We start from the raw sequence: 14,925 nt of genomic DNA, 5'->3' as shown, positions 1-14,925 counted from the left end.
GGCACATCCCCAGCCGTGGGGAGCCCCCAGCCCCGCAGGCTGCCGAGCAATCTCAGTCTCGGAGGAGCAGGGATTAGCGGGGGCACGGGGCTGCTGCGGGTGGGTGTGCACCGCCACCGCCTCATCTGCTGCCAGTCCTTTGACCCTCGACTGGGTTTTTTCGGCTAATCCTCTTGTGTCTCCTCTGTGCTGACTTCCTGCACCCCCAATCCCCCTGAGTGCATGGTTCTGGGTGCCCATGGCATGGGGCTCTCCCCAGGGCTTGCCCCAGCCCCATGGGTGTTGACCCAGTTTTGGACCCATGTAATGGGGGGTATTTCAGCCTGACCCAGCGTGTGTTGCTGTTCAATGACTCCTTCCACCTCCCTGTCACTCTGATGAGGCAGCACCTGCTCTCCCCCTGCACTGCTGTCCCCTGCAAGCACCCTTAGGTGCAGCAAAGGGAAGGTCCTTCCACCCTGGCTGTGCCTTCCCCTCCTAATGCCTTAATCTGCCCCTGATCCGCAGTGCCCCTGGGGCTGGGCCCACTGACCTTGCAGGCACTGGGACTTGGTGGGCACCTTGGGGCAGGAGCTGCCACCACCACCCACTATGGCCTCCTTCTTCACGGCCGCCCTGAAGAACTTCCAAGGGGGCAAGGACGAGGCTCCCAAGGGGGCCCCCAAGGATGACAAGGCAGCTGCGCTGCCCAGCAGCGTGGCCCGCGAGGACTTTGAGGAGTACCAGCGGCAGCTGCTGGAGGAGAAGTAAGGCTTTGCTGGGGCTGAGCGGGTCACTGGGGTCTCCCAACACTCCAGAATCAGGATCCCACCTGCTGTGGGCTTTCCCCAGGGTGGCACAGGACAGGGACAGGGAGGCAGCTGGGGCAGGAGACAATGCAGAGCAGGTGCCCTTCAGCATGTCTACCCCACAGCATGGGAGGTCCATGGAGGTGCTGGCACAGGGCTGTGACAGCACCTTTGTGCACCACAGGTGACAAGGGGAACCCCCAGGTGTCAGAGCCCCGGGATGGTTCCAGCCCAGCCCCCTTGGAGCCAGGGGAGGGGGATCAGCACAGGATTGGATTCAGGTCCCACCTCCCTAGGACTGGGTGCTGTGGGAACCCAGCAGCTCAGCACCAGGGAGATGAGAGGCTGCAGGAGGAGTGAGTCCCTGCAATGGGCGCCTTCATCAACCACCTCTGAATCTGGGTGCTGAGCTGCATGGACAGGATGTGGCTCCTGCTCCCAGATCCCCACTTTAACCCTCTTGTGGGTCTCAGACCTTCTCCCTCCTGCCCTAGACCTGCTCTGCAGGAGGAGCAGGGTGATTGGGGTCGGGTGGTCCTGGGGGCTCAGTGAGGGGGGGTGATGGCGTGGCACCTGCTGCAGGATCGAGCGGGACAAGGCGTTTGCACAGAGGAAGGCAGAACGGGCCATGGTGCGGATGCACCTGCGGGACAAGTATCACCTGGCCCAGGTAAGAACCAGCCTGTCGGCAGATCCGGGGGCTTCCCCTTGACCCTACATCGCCCGGAACAGCCCCAGGCCTACGGCTGCCGTGCTCCCCTGGGCTGGATGGATTCCTGAAGAGGGCAGCAGACGGCCGCTGTCTCCGTCCTACTATCTGCCGCCCCCTGTCCATCCAGCGTCCGAGTCTGGCACTGGACAGTCCTGGAATCCCGCCATGTCCCCAGCCCCCTGGGACTGGCTGCTCTCTGTCCCCCGTTCCCTGCTCCACCGTGGTAGGCACCGCGTCTGTCCCCACCCGAACCCTCTCCCACCCGCGTTTAGGACGAGCGGGACGACGCCCAGGTGCACGTGGCCGGAGGGGCGGTGGAGCTGCCGCAGGACCTGGCAGCCATGGTGCACAGCGAGGACGAGGAGGAGGATGGCAGCGCCGGGGCCTTCGCCTTCCTGGCGAAGCTGCGGCAGGTGGAGCTGCCGGGGCTGCGGGACCGCGCTCTGGGCGGCGTGGATCAGGTTAGGGAGAAATGCGCCCTGATGTAGCACCGCTGCAGGTGACATCGGCAGCCCCTGTCCCCGGGAGCCGCGGGATGCCGAGGCTCTGGATGCCTTGACTTGGGGTGCGGGTCCCAATACACGTTAGGCGTGGGTTTTCTTCCCCAAAACAATTCGCAGTTGCTTTCCCAGGGTGTGCAGGGGTGCAGAATGGCTGGGTCCCCTCCAGCCTGTATGGTCAGGTCCCTCTCGTGGTGCTCCTGGTGTGAGCCCCCACATGGGGCAGGTCCCTGACACCGTTACCCCCCTCACCAGCCCTTGGCACCGTGCACGGTTTGGCTCAATAAATACAGCATTTGCCAGCACCATTCTGGTCGTCCTGCCACGTCCCGCATCCACACAGTCCCTGTCCTGGTTGGTGAGGGGACACGATGACAGCGCTGGAGCCGGGCTGCCCCGTGTCCCCTGAGCCACCAACCAGCCCGGGATGCTTGGCCGCTGGGTCCGTGCCCCCTGTTGAGCAGCAGCCCTCACTGGGACCCAGTGGTCACCCTGGCTCCCCCTTGGGGACAGCGCCGGGAGCGGGTGTGGATCATTTACTCCCGCGCTCGAGCATCCCCTCGGTGCGGGCAGCAGGGGCATCCCTTTGGCCGGGCCAGGGTGCCCGGCTGCCTCTTGCCCCGCCACGGACCCTGTCCTGCTGCTCGGCAGCAGCGCGGGTTTAAATGCCGCCGCGCCGGAAGGCCGTGGGCTGCTGAGATCACTAATACCTGCCTATTTTAGCGAGCTCTAATCTTCCTGAGTCGCCTGTCCCCGAGGACTAAGCTCGCTGAACCCGTGTAAAATGTACGGCCAGCGCTGGCCCCAGCGGCATCTCCCGCCGGAGCCGGAGCCGCCGGGAATCACGCTGTGTGTGCATGAAAGGAAGGACGCGCTGAGCCGCCTCCATCCTCCCCACGCCGCGGCCATCTGCTCCGGAAAGGCTGCGGGGACGGCCTTGCCCGGGCTGCCCGCGGCTGGGCTGGGAGGGGGCGGCCGGATCCAGCGCAGGTGGGCTGAGAGCTGTCCCCGAGCTCAGCTCCATCGGGCTCAGCCGCCGCTGAGGAGCTGGAGCACACGGAGCAGGGAGGTCCCTGCATCACGAGGTGCCCAGCTCCCGGGGCCTGGTGGCTGCTGGAGTGTCCCAGGGAGTGTGACAGAGGCCGGGCCTGACACCGGGGAGCCTTGGGATGTTTGGTGGCCCCACTGTCCCTGCTGACTTCATCATCCCTGCTGTCTCTGCCGTCATCCTCATCTCCGTTCACCAGCTTTTCTTCAGAACTCAGAAAATCTCCCTTCAGGCACAAACCCCACCTGTGGGATGGGACCGTCGGTGCCACGCCAGTCGCTCGCCAGGATCCTGACAGGGTGTTAGGAGCTGTGGCACCCAGCACAACGCTGATCCCACCCCACATCGCCACCAAGTGCCAGCTGCTGGGATGGTGGCACTGAGGTCCCCAACGACCTCTGCCACCATCACCTGAGTTCTCCATCCCCGTTCCACATCGGGGTCCCATCCTGCTCCGATGGGCAGTCCTCTCCCAGTGTTCCCAGTGGGGCTGCATGGGGACTCCCAGCGCCAGCTGGGATTCGGGTCAGGACCCTCCGCCAGGTCTCCCTGGCTAATCGTCCTGCCCCCCCGCCCTCCCCATGCTGCCACCTGCCTCCCGCTCAGCACCCTTTTGGGTCACCCCTGCTGCCTCCCCGCCTGCCAAAGGCCTCTTAATGAACTAAAAAAGTGATAAATCCCCGGCCGAGCTGGTCACGTGAGGCCGGTGGCCCCCGGCCGCCCCCCGGCCCGACCCCCGCCTCCGGCCCCACCGCCCCGGTAAGCTGACGCAGCGTCTCTAAGCGTTAGCAGCTTTGCGCGCTAATAGGATTAGGGAGGTTTAAAACTGTCATTTGAGTGAACTAAACCCCCTGATACTCTGCATTGCACCTTCTTAACCAATTTGCCTTCAATTAGGGTAATTGGGAAACTAGCAAAGAAGTATAGCATTAATATTTTAAAGTGATGAAGCGATTACGGGCCTTGGACAAGGAAGCAAATCAATTTGCTATCTGCTCCTAAAAGGCAATTATAATCATTTGGCAAATCAGCCTGCTGCCTCCCCCCGGGCGAGGCAACACCTTGTGGCGGCCGCGGGGCCGGCACGGCACACACAGCGCCGGGGCCGGGCAGCTGGGCAGTCCCCCACCCCCAAACCCGGCACCCTGGGGACCTCCCCGCACCCCCGGGCCAGTGGGGCACCCTGGGGAAACCTGCCGAGGGCCATCAGTGTGGGGCACACAGCTCCTGCACTCGTCACAGTGGCCAGCACGGGCATCGGGGCGAGCGGGATCCACTTTGCACCCCTGCCCCACGCATCGCCCCTGCCCCACGCATCCCCCCAGCACCTCCCCGCACTCCTGCAGCGCCGCATGGCCCGGGGAGGTCACCCCATCCCCACGGGCGCATGGCCTGCCTGTGGAGGTCATGCCATCCCTGGGGTGTGGTCTTGCCGCCGCCAGGGCAGCGCCAGACTGTCCCTTGGGTGGTGGCACACTGTCCCCAGGGTAGTGGCGTGCCATCCCCAAGACAACATCACACTGTCCCCAGAGAGGTGTGAGACAGGGCAGGTGAAGCCTCACAACCCCAGAGGGGGACAATAGGATGGCCTCGGGGCCCACACCAGGACACAGAGGGGGCTGTGGGGTCTCGCCAACAGCTCTGGTGGGGAGGACGCAGACCCACTCTGGGGCCAGAGGCCACCTGGCACAGGGTCCAAAACCCCCACAGTGACATTTGCCATGTGAAAGAGGAAGCGTGGCGAGGAGGGGAAGGGAGTGGGAGGAAGCCGAGACAGGCCCGGGGGTGGCGGCGGTTGCAGGTGGCAGGAAGATGGTTCTGGGAGAAAGTAAAAGCGAGCAAAGAAAGAAAAGGGCAAAATCCACCCCACATGATGGGGACTCTGGGCAGCACCAAGCACATCCCCCAGCACAGCCCAGGACCTCCACCATGATGTTTCCATCATTCTTTGGGGCCCAGGGTCAGCTGTGGTAGTGCAGAGGAGAAGAATGGTAGCCCTGCCCCTCAGCCTGGCTGCCTTTGTCCCACGCCCCCTTAGACCAAGGCCCATGGGCACCCGCCAGGGATTGTCCCCTTGGCTGAATCCCACAGCTGGTCCCCACAGGGTGTTCCCATGCCTGGCCCCAGTGCTCAGTCCCATGTCCACCAGGCCTGGTCCCATGGGCATTGCCCCATGGCTGCTCCCCACAGCTGGCCTTCCTGCCTGGTCCCTTGCTTTGGTCCCCGTGAGTGTTCCCTGCCTGGTCTTCATACCAGGTCACCAAGGCTGTTCAGAGGGGCTGGTCTCCATGGCTGCTCCCTACACCTGGGCCCACAGACAGACCCCAGAGCAGGTCCCCAGGCCATGACCACACCCTGGGTCCTCACACTGGACCCCATGCCTGCTCCCCATCCCTGTCCCCACACCTGTCCCCATCTCTGCTCCCCACGTGGGCAGAGCTCTGCAGGCAGCATCACTGGGAGCCACAGGGCCACCCACGCTGTCACAGGGCCACCCCCAGGCTCGCCATCCCTGTCCACGGGGGACAGCACCCATCACTGCAGCATCCCCATCCCACCGAGGCTTGGGGCATCTGCCCCGGACCCCATCCCTGGGGCAGAGGCTCCGCAGTCCAAGGAAATCCTGCCCCCTCCCCCTCCATCCTTTCTTCTCCGCTCCCCCTGTTTCTAATTCTTTCTCCTCGCCCGTAATGAGGGGATTACACGGCAAACTCCAGCAGGACGCCTTTGTGGGGAGACAATCCGAGTGGGGAAGGCAGTTCGGGGCTTTGTCCGCCACTGCCCCCCCGGACCCGTGCTGGGGGGACATTTAGAGCAATTACTTGTCCAGAAAGTAACTGTCAATCATTCTTAAAGGGGAAGGCCTCCAATTAATAACCTCGTCTTAATCCTTTGGACTCATTTCCAATCTGCGGTGCCTTGGTGACATCTGCAACACTAAATAAAGATTCTCCCGAGCCTTAGCACGGCGGTTCTGTGACAAATAAGAAGACTAGAGGCAACTTTGGCTGCCAAAGCTGCGAGATTGGTGAGGTTGAGCCGCTTGTTTGGTTCCCGGGAGGGACCAGCAAAGTTAAATACTCCTGGAAAAGCCGAGTTGGGCCCAGAAGGTAACGCTGTTTTTTTCCAATTCGGGACAAAGCGCTGAGGGAAGATGCTGAGAAAGGGAGTGGGTGTCCTCAGGGTGTGCCTGGGGTTGGTGTTGGGGACGGGACTGGCACCATTCCCTGGGGACTCAGGAGCCGGTGCGGGCGCCCGCCAGTGTCACTTGCCCTGAGTCACACAGAGCCAGGGGGGCAGGAGCCACCCATGCTCCGACCACCCATCCCTGGCGGCTTGAGCCCAGGGAGCCAAATTCTGGCACCCCGATGGGCTTCCAAAGGCAAAGAATGGGCTCCTAGTGGAAGGTGGGGCTGTCCCTGGACTGTCTCTTCCACATCCCCTGCTGACAGGGGAGGCCACCTGTCCTCACTGATGCTTCGCTCAGGAAGTGAGGGTTTTACCCACTTTGACCAGGGCTCAATGTCATTTCTGTTACTTTTTTTGGGTGTCTTTACCAGCAGCCATTCCCTCCCCCCAGCTAGCAGCCCCCACGGGAAGACCATGAGCTGGAGCATCGAAGAGAGGGAGGGGGAAGAACTCTCCTGAGGTATTGGGTCCTTATGGTTCTCAGCACAGTCTTGCCGCTTAAGGGCTTAAACCCGAAAATTGCTGCTAGCATGACAGGGGTTGCAGGAAGATGTGCTTCGGGAGCCAGAGTTTAGCAGTTCCCCCACCCCCAGCTCAGCGTGGCCTGTTTCCACTGGTGGCAAAGGCTTGGGAGTCCTGAGGCCAGTCCCTGGAGGATGGGGAAAACGGGGTGGTTGGTTGGTGCTGATGTCCCCCAGCCCGATCTGTAATGCCCCCCCGTTCCCCACTCAGGGACATTCTGTGCCCCCCAGCCGGACCGAGGCAGATTGGGGTGGGGGTCCCACCCTGGCCCCCATCCCGCAGGTCCGGGGGTCCCACCCTGGCCCCCATCCCGCAGGTCCGGGGGTGCCACCCTGGCCCCCATCCCGCAGGGTCCGGGGGTGCCACCCTGCTGCCGGCTCACTGCTGCCCCGGTGCTCTGCTGCTCTTGGCTCATCTGTGCTCCCAGGTCGGGGTTTGCTGCTCCCTGGGAAGTTTTTGCCTCCTTTGCTTTCTGATGGGTCAGGGGGTGAACCATGGGGCTCCATCTCCGTACCTTAGCCCTGTCCCTCACCATTGCCCCTCTTCTTCTCCCGCTTGCCCCATTTTATCCCCAGTCCCCCCAGCCTCTCTCACTCATCCCCCCAGTGCCCATCTCACCCATTCCTATTGCTTCAGCTCCTTCCAACTCCCCCCCTGCCCCCAGCTCTGGCTCCCCCCCATTGCTCCATGGGACCGTGGGACATGGCTGGGCAGGGTAGATGGGGATCCTGATGGGGTGCTGGGTCCCTTGGGGGGGGCTGTGCCCCAGGAGGGTGCTCTAGGTGCTCAGCCCCCCTCTCTCCTCTCCTTGCAGGTGTGGAGCTGCGCAAATGAGAAGCAGGTAAGTGAGAGCAGAATGTCAGTGGGGGACCCTCTCCGTTCCCTGTGTCCCCAACCCCAGAAGACACTGTGATGCTCAGACAGTGACCACAGGGCCCCCGTTCCCCCTAGCCCCAACCCCCCCCCCCCCCTCCCCCACTGCTGCCTTGGGCCACCCCAGGGTGCAGCACTCAACATCCCTGCCCTGACTTGTGGCTCCCCTGAGGCACCCTGAGACTGCCAGGCTGGACCCAGAGCCCCTGGGGCTACAGACACCTCGCCAGGGGCTGTGGGGCATTGGGGCGGCCTCCAGCTCCCAAAGGAACACACCCTGCTGCACTCCCTGCACACACCCTGCACACACACCCTGCTGCACTCCCTGCACACACACCCTGTGCTGCACTCCCTGCACACACCCTGCACACACACCCTGCTGCACTCCCTGCACACACACCCTGTGCTGCACTCCCTGCACACACCCTGCTGCACTCCCTGCACACACCCTGCACACACACCCTGCACACACACCCTGCACACACCCTGCTGCACTCCCTGCACACACACCCTGTGCTGCACTCCCTGCACACACCCTGCTGCACTCCCTGCACACACACCCTGCACACACACCCTGTGCTGCACTCCCTGCACACACCCTGCACACACACCCTGTGCTGCACTCCCTGCAAACACAGCACCTCATGTGCACAGCTCCTCTGGGAGTACAGCACCCGCTGGTTTTGCAACACATGCTGCAGACACTGCAGACCCTGCAGACCCTGCAGACCCTGCACGCACTGCACGCACTGCCCCTGGGCATGCACTGATTGCACTGGACATACTGCCCACACCACACACCCACAGCACACGCTCTGAGCACACCACAGCAGCACCAGGACACGCTGCTCGTGTTGGCTGCGCTGGGCAGACACAGCACACGCTGGGCAGGCACTGCACATTGCCACACACATGCACACACTACATGTGCTGCACTGCATGGTGTGTGCTACAGGCTCTGCACGTGCCTCTGCTGCCTGTGCCATGTGCACTGCACACACTGCACACGCTGCACACACTGCCCATACTGTACACACTGCACACACTGCACACACTGCACACGCTGCACACGCTGCACACACTGCACACGCTGCACAAACTGCACACACTGCACACACTGCACACACTGCACAAACTGCACACACTGCCCATACTGCACACACTGCCCATACTGTACACACTGCACACACTGCACACACTGCACACAGTGCCCATACTGTACACACTGCACACGCTGCACACACTGCACACACTGCACACACTGTACACACTGCACACGCTGCACACGCTGCACACGCTGCACACACTGCACACGCTGCACACACTGCCCATACTGTACACACTGCACACGCTTCACACACTGCACACACTGCACAAACTGCACACACTGTACACTGGGTGCCTGCAGCTCCTGTGCCCACAGGCTGTGCATGCCACACACACACTGCGCTCCCTGCACACCCACGGTGCTGTGCATGCCCTGCATGAGCACTGTGCACACACACTGTGCCCTGCGTGCAGCAGTGCAGACACTGCACAGCATGTGCTGTGTGCCTGGCACACAGGCACTGCACCCTGGCACTGCTCCCGTGTGGCACAAACCACCCTGCACACCCCTATCCCTGCACACCCCTATCCCCACACATCCCCATCCCCGCACATCCCCATCCCCACACACCCCCATCCACGCTGTGCACTGCTGCACACCTTCCATCGCATGCCCAGCCCAGCACACCTTCCCCCCCACACCTGTGCCTCACTGGGAGCACCCCTGAGCACCCCTGGGCCCCTGCCCAGGTACAGGCACAGCCGCAGCCGCTGCAGGCACACAGCACACACCTCCACTGCGCACACAGCACCCCACACAGACATCCCTGTGTGTGCAGCTGGAGCAACACCCGACACCCAGCCCCTGGTCCCTGCCCTCTAGGACCCCCATTACCCCCTCCCAGCATGAACCCACTCTCCTTTTCCCTCCCCACTCCCATTGAGGCATTAGGTGAACCTTTGCTGGCAGGGCTGGGCAATGCAGTGCCTTCCCCTTGTCCCAGGATTACAGTTTTCTGCCCCATTTCCATGTCTGCTGACATCCTCACGGTGGAAAGAGACCCTTAATCCCCTGCAAATACTGCAGGAAGATTTCAGATGCCGGATAAAAAGCTTAAAGATGAAACGTTGCGAGGGTTGAAAATGCTTATAAGCGTCACCAAAACGGTTATTAGCTGGGGGACAGCGCCGGGTCACTCCCGCCCAGCCTGGGGACTGACACTGGGTCCTCCAGCGTTCCAGGGCCAGACTTATCCATGGAAGAGGCTGGACAAGAGGAGCTGGGAAGGAAGGAGGGAATTAACCCAGGCTTGGTCCCCTCCAGGCCAGGGCAGAGAGGGATCAGGTTGGCGCTCAGTGATGGCACTTCCATAAATCCTCCATTTTAGAGGAAATCTGACTTTTGGCACCAGCGGGTTCATTGGCCCGGTGGCATCTGAAAGCAGAGCCAAGTGCGAGGCATCCCTCGGATTCTGGGTCAGTCCCCAGGACCCCGGGTCAGTTCCCAGGACTGTGGATCAGCCCCCAGGACACCACAGCCCTGGGATCCTCTGCTGTGGCAGAGAGGATTATGCCTTTGCATAACCTGTTCCTAGGGCCACCCTACCTTCCCATCCCTCCGTTTACTTGTCCATCCATCCCTAGGCTGGGGACACGTGCGGGGCCCAAAGCCCCCAGGCCCCTCTGACTCTGCGGCGCTCCTGCAGGTGCCACCATGTTCCTGAATAAGTGCGAGGGGGATCTGGGTGAGCTGCGGAAGCCGGGGGACGGCGAGAGCACCCCGCCGGCCGCTGCCGAGGAGGAGCAGCCCAAGAAGAAGCACCGGCGGAACCGCACCACCTTCACCACGTACCAGCTGCACGAGCTGGAGCGTGCCTTCGAGAAGTCCCACTACCCCGACGTGTACAGCCGCGAGGAGCTGGCCATGAAGGTCAACCTGCCAGAGGTCCGCGTGCAGGTAGGGAGGGCAACGCCCCCACACCCTGGATCTGTCCCTGAGCAGTGGCAGAGGGACCCCAAGGTGCTGGAGAGCTCCTCTCAGCTCACAACTCTAGTGCCAATGCCTCCTCCTGTGCTCCAGTTTCCCCACAGCTTGAGACAGGAGTGGCATCTCTGCAGAGCCGGCTGCTCTTGACAAAGCCAGGGAAAGGGTTTAATGGATGAGCCCTGTTCCTCCATGGGGTCCCAGTTTGACCTAGAAGGTCTCAGTTGGGCCCATGGGCCAGAGGCTCCATTAGGGCACAGAGATGATTTTCAGAAATTTTTCCCCCTTCTGGTGGTGGCTGCTCCCATCCCTCCTGCTGCTCACATGGGAAAGTGGCCAAAAAACCCACCTTGGCTGATTGTGGCTCCTTCCAGGTTTTTGGGCTGGGAAAGCACAAGATCCTCATGGATTTGAGGGTTTTAAGCTTGTTGGAGCAGGGCAGATTGGCGGGGCAGTGGGACTGGGGAGGTTTTGTTCCTTAGGCTGCAGCAAAGGGCTCATGAGAGGGTAGCAGAGCCTGGGAAGAGCCTGGGGTCCCACCAGTCTTCTCCCCACCATGCCTGGACTCACAGGGTGACATCAGGGAGGGAGAAAGGGTCAGGGAGCTGAAGTAACAAACCCACTGTGAATGAAAGCAGTAGCCCCCAAACAAATGAACTGAATTCCTCAGGCCTCAGCCCCGTTCAAGACAATGCAGCCTTTTTCGTGGGGATCCAAACCATAAAGACACCTCTGCTGAGCTCTCTGAGCAGCAACCGGTTTCACAGAATCACGGAATCGTTCAGGTTGGAAAAGTGCTCTGAGTCCATAGAGTCCAACTGCTCCCCCAGCACTGCCAAGGCCACCACCAATCCATGTCCCCAGGTGCTACATCCATACGTCTTAGAAGTCCCTCCAGGAATGAGGACTCCACCACTGCCCTATGGAAGAAGTTTCCACTAATCTCCAACCTAACCCTCCCCTAGCGCAGCTTGAGGCTGTTTCCTCCTGTGCTCTCCCTTCCTCCCTGGGAGCAGAGCCCGACCCTCCCCCAGCTGCCCCCTCCTGTCAGGGAGTTGTGCAGAGCCAGAAGGTGTCCCCCCCCACCCCAAGCCTCCTTTTCTCCCAGGCTGAGCTCTCCCAGCTTCCTCAGCTGCTCCTCATCCGACTTGTGCTCCAGCCCTTTCCCCAGCTCCGTTCCCTTCTCTGGACATGCAGTTTGCACCAGTGCAGCCCAGTGTCCACAAAAGCCATGAGCAGCCCATGGAACCTCCCCTTTCCCACCCAGCCATTCATCTTTCCTCCCCTTTGCCTCCTGCAGCAGACCCCTGTGCCCTGTGCTGCTCTGGGGACATGGGGACCAGCACTTTAATGAGCGGTTCCCACGGGGCCAGACGTCCCCACTGGATTTGGGTCGCCAGTCCCTGTCATTCCTGCTGGGTTTTGGCACAACTGTGGCTGTTTAACTTATAAAAGCTGTGACCAAGGGGCTTGGAAGGTCGGATAACATTGTCCCATGGACTGCTGGGAGTCTGCAGGGCCAGGGTGCATGTTCCCACAGAGCAAAAGAGGCTGTGTGCTTACACCTCTCTCTTCCAGACCTTGGAGATTTCCTTGGTCTCTGGGGCTTGTGGGAGAGATCTGGCAGAGGTGCTGGGGTTACTGGAGCCCTGTAGGACAGCCCTTGTGGATGGGGTACCTCAAACAGGACACCCCCACCTCGAGCACTCCATGTGGGGTACCCCACATGGGATACTGCACAACGGGGCACCCTGCCTGGGGCAGAGGCATGGGGCACCCTCTATGGGACACCCTGCATGGGACACAGCGTGTGGGGCATACTGCAAGGGCTCAGCTGGGCACAGTGATCTCACCTTGGCTCTCACCTCGCAGGTCTGGTTCCAGAACCGACGAGCCAAGTGGAGGAGGCAGGAGAAGATGGAGGCCAGTTCCATGAAGCTCCATGACACCCCTGTGCTCTCCTTCAACCGGCCCCCCATGACCCCCAACGTGGGGCCCATGAGCAACTCCCTCCCACTCGACCCATGGCTGACGTCCCCCATCTCCAGTGCCACCACGGTCCACAGCATCCCCGGCTTCATGGGAGCCCCCCAGGCCCTGCAGCCCCCCTATGCTGGGCACTCCTTCCTCAACACGCCCCCGCCGATGGCGCAGGGCATGCAGCCCATGGCCCCCGCGCCCTACCAGTGCGGCACCCCCTTTGTGGACAAGTACCCGCTGGAGGAGGTGGACCAGAGGAGCTCCAGCATCGCCTCGCTGCGCATGAAGGCCAAGGAGCACATTCAGACCATTGACAAGACCTGGCAGCCCATTTGATGAACGCTCCCCTCCGAGCTCCCCAGCCGCCGCTCCTGCCCTGGCGCTGGCTCGGCCCCGCCGGGCGAGGGAGGACAGCAGGTGCTCACAGGACCAAAGCTGGCATCGGGCAGGGATGCCAGGCTGCCTCTTCCCCACACTGACCCAGAACCGGTGGTGTCAGGGGAGCTGGCAGGGCCCCACGGCTGCGGGGAAGCACTCCAGGAGAGCCCCTTTGCCTCTCTGAGGCACCAAGATCAGCTGAGGACCTGGCTGATGCTCAGGCATCCCACTGTGCCACCGGGCCACCCACCACACCCCACTTGGACACCTCCTTTCTCCACACCCCTTCCCTTTTCCATTATTATTAATTTTTTTTAATGCTGCAGATTTAAACAAAACTGAACAGAAATCTCTAGTTTTGTAGGGAGTACTTGGGGGGATGTTTTAGCTGCGTGGGGCACGCTGCTGGTCGTGCCAGGAGATGCGCCGAGGCCACAGGTGTATTGTGAGTAAAGAGATAAGCTGGACGGCTGCTGCATGCTGGAGTTGGGCGCTGCGGGGCCGCGCTCGGGCCGCGCCTTCCTTAGCACAGTGTGGCTGCCGAGCCTCTGCCAGAAAGGAGCTTTCCGTGCGGGCATGGGAGCACCATCCCTGCGCACCCTCCTGCCCTGCTCCCTCGGGATTCTGCGTGCAGGGCTGGGCCAGGTCCAGGCACAGGCGACCTGGGACTGGCTTGTGCTGCTCCGTGGCCTCAACAGCTTGCCACAGGTCCCCTGCTCGACGGTCTCTTGAGGGCTGTGCCCACTGTCCCCCGCCCCAACACTCCCAGAGGCGCCAGTGGCAGAGGGCTGCCGGAATTGTGCTGGGGGGAGGATGGGCAGCAGCGGGACTCCCAAGAGCCCTGGTGAGAGGAGGCGGCCAGCTGTGAGCCCTGAGCTCACCACAACAGAGTTCTTGGGGCACACCAGACCTGGCTTACCTGCCAGTGTTCCTTGCCAGGTGGGAGCTCGGGGGTGGTGACAAGGTGCCATGTCCTCAGGGGTCCCCAGAGTGGCTTTGCAGCTCTGTCCCATCTGCCCATCTGCCCACCCACTGGAGCTCGGGGCACAGCCAGAGGCGCCAGCACCCTCACCGATAGCAAAGGCCAGCGTGACTCCAGCACATGGCTGAGCCCACAGTGGCTTTGAGGTGTTAAGCACAGCTGGGACAGCAAGACAGAGGGGCTTATTCCTGGTGAGTGGGTACCCCGGGTCCCTGGGATGACCTGAAATGTGCTAGGTTCCTGGGATGCCCCAGTCCCTGGAGGAGCCAAACGAGGGACAACCCACCCCCCCACCAAAGGTTTTCTCCAGAAGATCTTCCCACTCCGGACCCGACAGAGTCCCCAGCCGGGGCTGTGCCGGGGCAGCCCCATCCCCACCGCGTCCCCCCGGCCCAGACCCCGCTCAGTGCCAGCGCCTTCGCCTGCAGTCCCCCCAGCCCGGGGTCTCACCCCGATCCAAACCCCCCGGGGCCGGACTCTGACGTCTCCAGAGCCCCGGGGTCGGGCGGGTCTGGCCGGGATGCCAGCGGGCCAGGCGAGGCACTGACCCCGGCGAGACCCTTCTCCTTGTGCCCCGTCCCCCGGCTGCTGCTGCTCGTCTGTTTCGTTAGCGACAATTAAACCTTTAACAACCCATTAAACGCATAATCGATGCTCCCCGGCTCCCCGGCCCAGCTAATGGGGTGAAGCGCCCCGGCCGAGGCGAGCTCCGGCCGGCAGATAATGAAGCAACGGCTGCGGAAGTAATGGGGTTTGATCCGGGGGACGGGACGCGCTCAATGGGGGCTGCGCTTTTCACATGACATAATTGCCGAGGCTGGCGCCAGCCCGGGGCACCCCTCGGCCTCCCGAGCGCCAACAAAGGCCGGCTGGCGCTGGGAGCGGCAGCGCCGCACCCCCGGCTCGTTTGATCGGAGCCTAA

At 62.3% G+C, this 14,925-nt stretch overlaps 3 protein-coding genes across 6 annotated transcripts in view; 2 read left to right on the top strand and 1 right to left on the bottom strand.

Annotated features, from left to right (window-relative positions):
- Positions 1-6: 6 nt before the first annotated feature.
- Positions 7-2,218, top strand: LOC119712619 (complexin-3-like). The gene is made up of 3 exons (XM_038164091.1): positions 7-746; positions 1,371-1,458; positions 1,773-2,218. Exons 1-3 carry the CDS (start codon positions 592-594, stop codon positions 1,986-1,988), a joined length of 459 nt encoding a protein of 152 aa, XP_038020019.1. The 5' UTR covers positions 7-591; the 3' UTR covers positions 1,989-2,218.
- Positions 2,219-5,961: 3,743 nt separating this feature from the next.
- On the top strand, positions 5,962-13,488 carry RAX2 (retina and anterior neural fold homeobox 2). Of its 4 annotated transcripts, none has more exons than XM_038164153.1 (5): positions 5,962-6,158; positions 6,629-6,697; positions 7,574-7,600; positions 10,386-10,636; positions 12,536-13,488. In XM_038164153.1, exons 4-5 carry the CDS (start codon positions 10,394-10,396, stop codon positions 12,977-12,979), a joined length of 687 nt encoding a protein of 228 aa, XP_038020081.1. In that variant the 5' UTR covers positions 5,962-6,158; positions 6,629-6,697; positions 7,574-7,600; positions 10,386-10,393; the 3' UTR covers positions 12,980-13,488. The 4 variants fall into 4 exon arrangements, with proteins under 4 accessions (XP_038020081.1, XP_038020080.1, XP_038020079.1 ...); XM_038164152.1 differs by having other exon boundaries at positions 6,612-6,697; XM_038164151.1 differs by having other exon boundaries at positions 6,609-6,697.
- A 961-nt stretch (positions 13,489-14,449) lies between these two features.
- Positions 14,450-14,925, bottom strand: part of LOC119712371 (mucosa-associated lymphoid tissue lymphoma translocation protein 1-like) — a 5,619-nt gene continuing 5,143 nt past the window's right edge. Inside the window, exon 12 of the mRNA XM_038163474.1 lies at positions 14,450-14,514. Coding sequence (XP_038019402.1) covers positions 14,450-14,514 — 65 coding nt within the window. The remainder of the gene's footprint in view (positions 14,515-14,925) is intronic.

This window comes from Motacilla alba, chromosome 28, assembly GCF_015832195.1.
Source record: "Motacilla alba alba isolate MOTALB_02 chromosome 28, Motacilla_alba_V1.0_pri, whole genome shotgun sequence".
NCBI lineage: Eukaryota > Metazoa > Chordata > Aves > Passeriformes > Motacillidae > Motacilla > Motacilla alba.
Note: the sequence above shows the minus strand (reverse complement) of the source record. Positions and strands in the feature narration are given on the sequence as shown.

Excerpts from the sequence above, each read along its gene's own strand:
- LOC119712619 (XM_038164091.1), top strand. The coding sequence starts at position 592 with ATGGCCTCCTTCTTCACGGCCGCCCTGAAGAACTTCCAAGGGGGCAAG. Across the intron at positions 747-1,370 it reads CGGCAGCTGCTGGAGGAGAA|GATCGAGCGGGACAAGGCGT; the intron begins GTAAGGCTTTGC and ends CACCTGCTGCAG. Across the intron at positions 1,459-1,772 it reads ACAAGTATCACCTGGCCCAG|GACGAGCGGGACGACGCCCA; the intron begins GTAAGAACCAGC and ends ACCCGCGTTTAG.
- RAX2 (XM_038164154.1), top strand. The coding sequence starts at position 10,394 with ATGTTCCTGAATAAGTGCGAGGGGGATCTGGGTGAGCTGCGGAAGCCG. Across the intron at positions 10,637-12,535 it reads TGCCAGAGGTCCGCGTGCAG|GTCTGGTTCCAGAACCGACG; the intron begins GTAGGGAGGGCA and ends CTCACCTCGCAG.